The sequence below is a fragment of the Aotus nancymaae genome, unplaced genomic scaffold, assembly GCF_030222135.1.
Source record: "Aotus nancymaae isolate 86718 unplaced genomic scaffold, 86718_ANA_hifiasm-v0.15.2.pri h1tg000041l, whole genome shotgun sequence".
In the NCBI taxonomy this organism is placed as follows: Eukaryota; Metazoa; Chordata; class Mammalia; order Primates; family Aotidae; genus Aotus; species Aotus nancymaae.
Genome location: NW_026988455.1, coordinates 21750357 through 21762643, shown reverse-complemented (window position 1 = coordinate 21762643; position 12287 = coordinate 21750357). Strand labels below are relative to the sequence as shown.

General features: G+C 37.2%; 1 protein-coding gene across 3 annotated transcripts in view; it reads right to left on the bottom strand.

The window, feature by feature from the left end:
• The window catches only part of AUH (AU RNA binding methylglutaconyl-CoA hydratase), a 147323-nt gene that overhangs the window by 64175 nt on the left and 70861 nt on the right, over positions 1-12287 (bottom strand). For all 3 annotated transcript variants that reach the window (XM_012472203.2, XM_012472204.2, XM_021674263.2), the window contains one exon: positions 11633-11689. In XM_012472203.2, coding sequence (XP_012327626.1) covers positions 11633-11689 — 57 coding nt within the window. The remainder of the gene's footprint in view (positions 1-11632; positions 11690-12287) is intronic.

Here is a 12287-nt window from a genome sequence, read left to right as displayed (position 1 = left end):
CTGGCAGGAATAGGCTTCTTGCTTCTAACCCAGCCCTACTATTGTCTGCTCCTAACACAGTGATGACAATGAATCTTCAAATATCTAAGAGCACATCAAAGCAAGTCACACCACTGCACTCAGGGTAAATGTTAAAGTCCTGACAGCAGCTATAAGACCTCTAGATCTGACTCCTCTACTGCTTCTCCGAGAGTATCTCCTATCATTCTCTTCCTTCTCCTCTCTGCTATGGTTGTGGTGAGGTGGTGAATGCTCCAAGCATACTCCCTCTAAGGTCTTTTTACTAGCTGATACTTCTGTCTGATATGCTCTTCCTCATATCTGTATAATTAATTTACTCAATTCCTTTTAAGTCTTTATTTCAATGTTACCTTCTAATTGGGGTTTGCTCTGACCTCCTGGTTTTAAACTACAAACCCACACTCTCCTCAGACCCCTTCCCCTATTTTTTTTTTCTACAACACCTTCCAATTCTGCCATAATACATAACTTATCATTTGCCATGTCTACTATTCTTATGTCAGAAGGTAACTGCTTGGTGGCAGGCATCTTTCTCTGATTGTTTATGGCCGTATCCCTAGTGTCTACACCACTGCATGACTCAACAAATGTCTGCCAAGGCAAGTGAGTAAATATGCCTGGAAAATGGCATGTGAGCAAGAGGAGCCGTGGCAAGGAGCTGAGGTCAGAGAAGTAGCCAGGGACCCACCTTGTAAGACTTATCATCTATCAAATCTTGGTGATGGCTGACAGAAGCCACACTGTTTTTCTGAACTCATGACTCCCAGTTTTATACTGCCTTATTCCTGTTTGATTACAACAATTGTATTATAAAGGATGGTTATGATGCTTGTACAAATATTTAATCTCTCCTAACAGATTTTAGATGATCAATTCCAAGGCAGCATTGCTGGGTCCTACATCAACCTGTTTATTCCAGAGCAACTAACAAAATGGCCTGTACACAGTGCAAAGTCGGACAATAACACCCAAACCACCCTAATTACACAAAAAGAACCAGTCACTGAATTATACTTTAATGTATAAAAAGATGAGACTTTGTAGTGTGTGCTCGTGTACATGCAAGGTATGTCAATAAATACACTGGACTTCAGAGGGCTGAATGAGTTTTAGCTTTAAGGAAGTCACCTGGGGAAGTGCTACACTAAACCCAACTACGCTGTTCTTTCTTCACGTCAGTAAAATGTTGACATTATACAAGCCTCTTTAAAAAAAAAAAAAAGGTTCTTACTTTTGTTATACTTTTTTTCTTCGTGAAATAGTATGATCTTAATCATATTTGGCACAGAATGATCTTTTGATATTTATGAAAATAAAACTTACTCTCACAGGATAAAAATGAGTCACTGCTGAGGATATTTAAAAAAGTAAGCTCAGATTCTGACGAAACTTCTAAAAGGATCTCAACAAAGGTTATCAACAAAGCCTTTCAAAATGACTACTGTATTCAGGACTACACACACTCACAAGATTTAAAAATCCATCCTTAGCCTAAAATCAAGTTCCTGGAAAACGGGCCAAAATACTGCCTTGCTGCTGAACATGGCCAACACTGATGTACAGTAATGCCCCAGATCCCTCACCCAGAGAGGGGAAAACAAGACAAAACGGGTCAGCCTCTTTTTCTGGTTCCATAAAACCTCTGTGCTCTAATTTTCCTTCTTCCTTTCTTTTTAAATTTGGAAATAGTTGGCCAACAGTAATTACTATAGGTTCTTTTCCTGAAAAGTTTCTAAGATCATCCTAAAAATATGCCCACATTTGTCACCACCCCAACCAAAAGATCAAAGATATTATCACCCAAAGTGGGATGACCTAACATTAGGAATCACATAATAAACACAAAATGAAATATGCAGCATTAACAATTTAATGTTCTTGGCAAAATGTCTTAACCTAAACCTCATCATGAGGAAACACTGAGTGAAATCTAGAATGAGCAAGCCTCGGTAAGACAATTGCCTGAATTCTCTAAAAAAAAAGAAAAAAGAAAATATATATATATATATATACACACACACAGTGTTTGGGTGGGGACACTGAGGAGATGTTAGTCAAAGTACACAAGAGTTAGACGTGAGGAATAAGTTCAAAAGATCTACTGTATGTCCTGGTGACCACAGGTAATGATAACATATTATATACCTGAAAATTGCTGAGAGTAGATCTTATATGTTCTCACCCCATACACACACACACACACAAATGAGTATGTGAGGCAATACATGCTAATTAGCTTAATTTAATCACTTTACAATGTGTGTGCAAATATATACCAAAACATAATACATAGAATTTTTACTTGTCAATTAGAAAAATAAAAGACTTAATCCCTTAAAAAATTGGTGAATATCATGTTTCAGGTTAAAAGAAAAGTTACCATCACCAATCATGAGACACAGAGACACCATGTAACCCCAATAGGATGCTCTGAGAAGAATCCAGCATCACTTCTGTGGAATTCGTGCCCAAAATGAATAATCTTCATTTATTCATCAGGAAACATTAGTCAAACCCAAAAATAAAGACATTCCATAAAAATTACAGACCGACATTCTTCAAAATTGTCAAGGTGATTAAATACAAATGTGTACATTGAGCAACTCTCTCAGATCATAAGAGACAAAGGAGACACAGAAACTAAATGCAACATGGGGTCCTAAACTAGGTTTTGGACCAGAAAAAGGACACTTGTGAGAAAAGTGACAGCATTTGAATAAGGTCTACAGATTAGTTAGTAATAACATATCAGTGTTAACTGTCTAATTTTGATAATTGTAGTATAGTTATATAACATGTTAATACTTGAGGAAGCTGGGCAAAGCATACATAAGAATGATTTTCTTTGTAACTATTCTGTAAGTCTGTAATTACTGCAAAATGAAAAGTTAAAAAATAAAGGCTACTGACGAAAGAAATAAGTGTTATAGAAAACAAAAAACATGAATGGCGTACTCCTCTAGATTTGAAAAAAACACAGATTTAACCAAATGAAAAATAGATCTTGCCGTGGAAAAACAAAACATAAAGTGACAGCTGCGCAACTGAAAAAATCCAATTATGCATCATATATTAAATGATATTACTTACTAAATTACTGTTAATATTCTTGGTTGTGATAGTACTGCTGGTTATGTAAGAGACCATTCTTGATTCTTAGAAAATACATGCTGAAATATTTAAAGGCCCATCTATATTTTGAAATGTTTCTATGAGAAAGAAGGATTTGGGGAATGGAAGGAGAAAGAAAATAGGATAGATCTTGGTAAAGAGTATAAAAATATGTGTTTTACTGCCTTTCAAATTTCCTATTTGAATATGCCTCTCCTCAAAAGCTGGGGAAATAAAAAATGAATTCACAGAGCAGTGGAAATACAAAGCATCTCAATCCCAGTGGTGTACATCCAAGCAAAAAGCCTTAACAAATTATCTTAGTTATAATAAGGTTTCTTGACACAGACCCCAAAACCTCCAGTAGAACAGGTAAGAACAAAGACCAGGAATTGGAAAATCTGCCACTATTTTCTCTGTAAATTTAAAGACATTTTCTATACTGTCAAATAAAAGGATCTTAATCCTCTGAACTTGTATTTCATCCCTGTAAATGCATTAAAGGAAAGTACTATTTTAGAAACGATTTAAAAAAGAGAATTTTATTTTATAATATTTGCATATTCTCCCAGTTGGGAGAGGACAGGAAATGTAAACGCTTTCTTAAAGGTGAGAATGTTGGAGATGAAACTAGGGCTATATATTGTACAAAAATCCCCAGTAAAATTACAGCAAACTTTTGGATAACCATTTTAATTACTTTTAAATTGGCTAGTGCTTCAAATCAACACTATTTCATTTTGTGCTTAATATCTGTAATCAAAAACATATATACATATATATATTACAAATAAAAGCACTGGTTCAAGTATTTTATAGTCAATTACATCCCATATTTTAATTACATCTGATATAACTATTTAAGGAGGTTCGATTTTGCTTTAATGTTTCTACATTCCTTCACATCTTTCTTTTTATTGCACTATATACTTTTAATAGTCATTTGATACTAAACAATATTCTTTCTAATAAAAACTGAAATTGAGTCTTTTAATTTAAAAACTATGTGATAGCAAGGGAACATTAATATTGTTCATTAGAAATATTACTATCTATTCAAAATAATTATTTTATAATAGAATTTTTTAAATTTATAAAACATACCTTAAAAATCAACATATTACCAGGCAGGTCCACGCTTCCAGTAAAGAAAACAAAACAAAATACTATTTTTTGACAAATTGCTTTCCTGTAAACTGCTATCACAAAAGGACAGAAGTGATGATATGACAATCAATAGCATCATGTTGACTCTCTTGTTTTTATCAAATGTACAGTAAATTCAAATAAGGAGGTACAATCTCATTTGGATTAACTTACAAATGTTGCCCTGTATGAAACCATGGCCCTGTAAAAATTTAGGGGAACATTATTTGTCAGATTTTAAACATCTATTTCCTAGAGTGGCTGCAATTAATGCATTTTACCCAAAGATATTTGCTTTCTCCATAATATTAAAAAGAAAACTAAGCATCTGTTTGTCCCACAATATTTTCCCCATATTTGAATTCTCCTCACTTATTTTCTGTCTATCTTTCAGCTGTCAGCATCTGCTCATCTGGAACAGAGGAAGAGCTGAGGCAGCTAACAGCGGAGCAAGGCTCACTGGCAATGGCCAAGCCTTCCCTGGAGATTACACCCCTGGCTGCTCATACAGGCTTCTATAATAGGAGGCAAGTGACGCATTTTCTTTCAACCAAAAGAGATTTACCAAGAAGGGAGAAAACAATTAAGTACAGTTTACTGTGTCTATTATAGAAAGCTCTTTATAACTGTTAACAGAAATGTTTATAGCCAAAAGGACGATATCTCAGAGATCACTTTAGGCATGGCAAAATTCACCAATATAAAAACACAGTTTTTGAAAAAAGCAGTCTTTTCTTATCATTTATAACAAAGGAAAGAGGACAAAAGAGATGACAAAAATATCTATGGACAAAAAATCTTCTGTAGCTAGAGCAGAAGAGGATTTTTCTACATAAAAATTTCAGAATAGCTTCTTTAGGTAATAAACACAAAAGCCTGTTTTTTTAAAAAAAAATCTCTTCTGTTTCAAAAAAACAGGCTTCACCCAGGGCACTTTAAGAACTATAATATTAACTTAAAAGTAGACCAAAAATTCTGTGGATCTCTTACCTAAATGTGAATATGTAGCCTCACGTTATGTAGCCTCACTGAAATTTTTATTAATAATGAAAATGAGTCTGATTTTCATTTTTATTAAAAAATTCAATGCTACGTAACATTTTAGAAGCTATGAACCTGAAAGTTTCATAGTATTAAAAGAGGAACTAAAATATATTCCTCAAACTCACTTAGGAAAAAAGAGGTCAGGGCAGTGGCTCACACCTGTAATCCCAAAACTTTGGGAGGCCAAGGCAAGAGGATTGCTTGAGGCCACAAGTTCAAGGCCATCCTGGGCAACACAGTGAAATCCTGTATCTACAAAAAGAAAAGAAAATTAGCCAAGTGCAATGGTGGGCACCTGTAGTCCCAGCTACTCCAGAGGCTGAGGTGGGAGGATCTCGAGCCCAAGAGTTCGAGGCTGCAGTGAGCTATCGTTATATCACTCTACTCCAGCCTGGGTGACCAAGCAAGACCCTGTCTCCTTTAAAAAAAAAAAAAAAGAAAGAAAGAAAGAAAGAAAAAAGAAAAGGAAAAAGAAAAAGACAACCATCCTTTATAAGTACATGGCAAAATGTCAAAGTATTCTTTTATGACAAACTTATTTAATGAAAACTAGAAAAATAATTCTATTCATCAGAATATATAGTCCAAATTCAATCAAATCTACAAAAAAAAAAAAAAAAGCGGATTCTAATTAATACATCCACTATTGAAGAGAACCCTAAAGAACTTAAGTATATTGGGAAAAAATTCTAGTTTCTAGACCTCATATGGTATGACACTGTGCGTTTACAAGAGAATACGGAAGAGGCTTTTATCTATAATCTGTTTTCATCTAATCAAAACAAACATTGCTCTGTACCTTCTGGTAGTTGTAACACAAAACTTTTCATGATCAAGACACAGAAAATATCCAAATTACCAAGTTCATCTTGCTCTCATCCCAAATTTCTGCCACCTACTAACCCCCATCTGTCCCCCCAAATTATGTAAACATTATCAAAAAGTTGCTGTACTCATTGCTATAACAAATTACCACAAACCTGTTACCTTCAAACAACTGAAATTCATTCTTTCTCAGTTTTGGAGGCTAGAAACTCAAAATTAAGGTGTCTGCAGTATTGGTTCCTCAGAGAGGCTCTGAGAGAAAATCTGTTCCGTGCCCCTCTTCCTTGGCTTCCCGTGGCTGCCAACAACCCTTGGCACATTCCTTGGCTTGTAGATGTATTACTCCACTCTGTTTCTGCCTTCACATCACCTTCTCCTCTTCTGTGTCTTCCTCTTTCTTATAAGGACCCCTTGTCTTTGGATGTAAACCTCTCTCAGATAATCCAGAATGACCTCATCTTGAGATCCTTAATTACATGTGCAAAGACCCTCTTCCTTCCAGGCTGACATCTCTTGGTATGTGTTAAGGCGGGGTGAGGCGTAAAGGGAGCAGGCCATTCAACCCACTATAGCCACTATCTTTCTATCTTCTAGGATTAGTTACATCCTTATTACCAATTAATGCTTACTTCTCAAAAAAATTTCAGAAACATGTCACATCACCCTTTTTCTAAATTTTGCTTTATTTCATATAGTTTTCTGGGAATTCTTTTTAAATGGATCCATTTTCTTATAAATCCCTCTAGTGTTTTTATTAGTCATAGTGAAAAAGGCAGACATAATAGAATAAATATATATTAAATGCTTTTGGCCTACAAGAATAACACTTAGATGAATTGCCAAAGTAGAAAACATACGGAGTCTTACACGTTGATCTTGGCAGTCTTCAATTTCACTGTAACCTGCTTTTAATTTTTACCTATATACCATAATCAGAATAAACACTCTTATAATGATAAGGTTAACCATACAATTTTAACCAATTCATATGCAAACATGCCTGCCATGTTCAACATTGACTTTAATATTTACATTGTTATTGTTGTTTCATTCATATTCTAAGCATCTTTTAGGATACATAAAACATACCATGAGCCAAGATTATGACACTGCAGTCCAGCCTGGGTGACAGAGTGAGACTCCATGTTAAAAAAAAAAAAAAAAAAAAGGTTCCAAGGAAGGTTACTATAACATGCATATCCTTAAACAAAGTCTACTTTTTGAAAGAATGACTTCACAAAATAGGAATGCCTCCAAATTCTCTGAATCAAAAGACCAACAATTTCAGATTTATTGGAAGATGTAAGATTTCATAATCAATTTTGGAAAGATATTTTCTTAAATGGCTCTTTCAAGAACAGATGCTCATCTATTGTTTTCATAGGAATAGAAGAAATAACACTTCCTCAGCTCTAAGTTCAGGCTACCCACTAACCCCAACTTTTGTCCCACTGCAATGTAACACGAGAAGGAAGGTGGTACACAAAGCCTGGAAACCCTCTCTTTCTTTTTTTTTTTTTTTTTTGAGACAGAGTCTGCTCTGTCACCCAGGCTGCTGGAGTGCGGCACAATTTCGGCTCACTGCAACTTCCACCTTCTGAGTTCAAGCAATTCTCCTACCTCAGCCCCGCAAGTAGCTGGGATTACAGGCTCACACCATGACACCTAGCTAATTTTTGTATTTTTAGTAGAGATGGGGTTTTGCCATGTTGGCCAGGCTGGTTTCAAACTCCTGACCTCAAGTGATCCAGTGCCTCGGCCTCCCACAATGCTGGGATTACAGGCGTGAGCCACGGCACCCGGCCACCTCTCTTCTTCTTCCACTTGGGGTTTCACCGTCTGCATGAAGCTGCTGATGAGGACACACACATTTAAATGCACTCATGAGGCTGGGCACGGTGGCTCACACCTGTAATCCTGGCACTCTGGGAGGCCGAGGTGGGTGGATCACAACGTCAAGAATTCACAACCAGCCTGGTCAATATGGTGAAACCCCATCTCTATTAAAAACACTAAAAAGTAGCTGGTTATGGTGGCACATGCCTGTAATCGTAGCTACTCGGGAGGCTGAAGCAGGACAATCGCCTGAACCCAGGAGGTGCAGGTTGCAGTGAGCCAAGATGGCGCCACTGCACTCCAGTCTAGGCGATGGGGTGAGACTCCGTCTCAAAAAAATAATAATAAATTTTTAAAAAGGCACTCAAAAAAGCTTCAAAATGTTTGTGTAATCCTTTAGAAAAACAGATCCAAACAGTGACAACAGTAATTTAGCACAGTAATTTAAAACTTAAGAATCACCGTCTTCACTGCCTACATAAGCTAAAAATAGGGCATAGAGGCATACCTCATTTTATTGTGCTTCCCTTTTTTGTACTTCACAAAAACTGCATTTTTACAAATTAATGGTAACCCTGTATCAAGCAAGACTATTGGCACCATTTTTTCCCACATCATGTGCTTACTTCATGTCTGAGCCACATTTTGGTAATTCTCACAATATTTCAAACCTTTTCATTATTGTATCTCTTACAGTAACCTGTGAACATTAATCTTTGATGATACTACTGTAATTGTTTTGGGGGACCATGAACCATGCCCACAGAAGATGGCAAACTTAACCAATAAATGCATGTATTCTGACTGTTCAACCAACTGGCTGTTCCCCCACCTCTCTCCCTTTCCTTGGGTCTCTCTATTCCCTGAGACACAACAGTATTGAAATTAGGCCAGTGAATAACCCTCCAGTGGCTTCTACAGTGTTTAAGTAGAGCAAAGATCCACACGTCTCTCACCAGAAATCAAAAGCTAGAAATGATTAGCTGAGATTAGCCAAAAGCTAGGCCTCCTGAACCAGTTAGCTAAGTTGCCAATGCAAAGCAAAATTTCTTGAAGGTAGTTAGAAGTGCTACTCCCATGAACACAGGAATAACAAGAGAGCAAAACAGCCTTATTGCTGATATGGAGAAAGTTTTAAGGTAAGTAAAGAAGATGAAACAAGCCACAACATTCCCTTAAGCCAAAGCCTAATCCAGAGCAAGGCCCTAACTCTAGAGTTAAGTCTGAGAGAGGCGAGGAAGCTGCAGAAGAAAGGTTGGAAGCTAGAAGAGGTTGGTTCATGAGGTTTAAGGAAAGAAGCCATCTCCCATGGCATAAAAGTACAAGGTGAAGCAGCACGTGCTGATGTAGAAGCTGCAGCAAATTATCCAGAAGATCTAGCTAAGATCAGTGATGAAGGTGGCTACACTGAACAGACAAAACAGCCTACTACTAGAAGAAGATGTTATCTAGGACTCTCATAGCTACAGAAGAGAAGCCAATGCCTGACTTCAAAGCTTCAAAGGACAGACTGACTCTCTTGTTAGGGAATAATGCAGCTGGTGGCTTTTAGTTAAAGCCACTGCTCATTTATCATGTCCAAACTTCTAGGGACCTTAAGAACTACGCTAAGTTAACTCTGCTTGCGCTCTATAAATGGAAAAATAAAACCTGGATCACAGCACGTGTGGTTTACAGCATGGTTTACTAAATATTTTAAGCCCACTGCTAAGACCTACTGCTCAAAAAAAGAGTTCTTTCAAAATATTATGGCTCAGTGACAATATCCTGGTTACCCAAGAGCTCTGACAGAGATGGACAAGGAGATGAATGTTGTTTTCATGCCCGATAACATAACAACCATTCCACAGCCCATGGATCAGTCTACTTTCAAGTCTTATATTTTAAGAAACACATTTCAGGCCAGGCACAGTGGCTCATGCCTGTAATCCCAGCACTTTAGGAGGCCAAAGCGGGTGGATCATGAGGTCAAGAGATCAAGACCATCTTGGCCTACATGGTGAAACCCTGCGTCTACTAAAAATACAAAAATTGGCTGAGCGTGGTGATGCGCACCTATAGTCCCAACTCCTCAGGAGGCCGAGGCAGAAGAATTGCTTGAACCTGGGAGGTGGAGGTTGCAGTGAGCCCAGATCATGCCACTGCACTCCAGTCTGGCGACAGAGCAAGACTGTGTCTCGAGGAAAAAAAAAAAAAAAAAAAAAAAACATTTCATAAGGCTATAGCTGTCATACATAGTGATTCCTCTTGGGGATCTGGGCAAATTAAATTGAAAACCTTATGGAAAGGATGTGCCATTCTAGATGTCTTTAAGAACATTCATGATTCATGGGAAGAGGCCAGAATATCAATATTAACAGGAGTTTGGAAGAAGACGATTCCAATCTTCACGGATGACTTGGAGGGATTCAAGACTTCAGTGGAGGAAGTCACTGCAGATGTGGTGGAAATAAGAAAAATGGAGTAAGAAGAGCAGCCTGAAGACGCGCCTGAATTGCCGTAGTCTCATGATAAAACCGGAACGCATGGAGAGTTGCTTCTTGTGGATTGGTACAGTTTGGCTGTGTTGCCACCCAAATCTCATCTTGAATTGTAGCTCCCATAATTCCCACGTGTTGTGAGAGGGAAATGGTGAGAGATAATTGAATCATGGAGGTGGTTTCCCCCATACTATTCTTGTGGTAATGAATAAGTCTCAGGAAAGCTCATGGTTTTATAAGGGGTTCCTCCTTTCACTTGACTTTCATTCTCTCTGGCCTGCCACCACAGATAAGACGTGCCTTTGCTCTTCCTTTGCCTTCTGTCATGACTGTGATGCCTCCCCAGCCATGAAGAACCGTGAGTCCATTAAATCTCTTTCCTCTATAAATTACTCAGTGTCACATGTCTTTATTAGCTGCATGAGAACGGACTAATACATGGATGAATTAGGAAAACAGTTTCCTGAGATGGAATCTACTCCTGATAAAGATGCTATGAACACTGCAGAAATGACAACAAAGGATTTAGAGTACTACATAAACTTACTTGATAAATCAGTGGCAGGGTTTGAGGACGGATTCCCATTTTGAAAGAATTATGGATAAAATGCTATCAAACAGCAGTGCATGCTACAGAGAAATCTTTTGTGAAAGGAAGAGTCAACTGATGTGGCAAACTTCACTGCTGTCCTTGGAAATTGCCACAGCAACTCTATCCTCTAGCAACTGCCACTGTACTCAGTCAGCAGTCTCAACATCAAGGCAAGACCCTCTACCAGCAAAAAGATTATGATTCCTTGAAAGCTCAGATGACCATTAAAATGCTTAGCAATAAAGTATTTTTAAATGAAGATATGTACATTGTATTTTTAGACATAATGGTACTGCATGCTTAACAGACTGAAGATAGTGTAAACATAACTTTTACATGCACTGGGAAACCAAAAAACTTGTGTGGCTTGCTTTATTGCAATATCTGTTTCATTGCAGTGGGAAAAATTTCTTAGGTATGCCTGTAACTTGAATGGGGACTTTGCTAGAGATGCAAACAATATACCCTTAGTCTCTTTACCCAAAAATGTTGCCTTTCCAATTAACATGATTTTGCCTTATGCCCCATTTCTAGAAACACATCAAAGATTTGAGAAATAGGCGTGAACAACTCATACCTCCACCAGGAATAATTGCCAATTTTGTTTCAACCAGGCCCATTTTTGCAGAGGAAGCTAAAATGAAAGAAAGAAAATTAAGTATCATCCATATCATCACATTCAAATATGACTACTTGAAAAAGTTATGAGATACACTAAAAATATTATTTACTAAACTGATATCACAAATTCTTAAAAAATCACTTCTAAAGCATTGTTATGGAAATAAGTAAACACTCTAAATGACATATAATAAGAGAGTCACACAAAATTTTCTGTGAAAAACTGCTTGGCAGTGAATTAATTTCTGATGCATGAGACCAGGGCTGTAACTCCATTATTAGACCTGATATTACCAAGTCATATTTGGAGGCTTAGATTATTAATTATTCAGGATCGGCAGACTTGTCAGTATCTGACAAGTCCAAATTCTTCAGCTGCCTGAATATAGTCCCTCACACCAAAGAGCTTAATAGGTTATATCAGTACGGCAACTTTTCAAGACCAAGTCTTTAGTTACCCTCTGACAAATAGTTTTACTATTCTGACAGCTGGACAGGGTTCCTCTTTTCATGTCTGTTTTCACAGCTACTTTAAAACATCTTAATTACTTCTTTCTTTGCATATCCAAATGTACTTAGACTACTTTCCATATTCTAGTTCCAAAACGTGT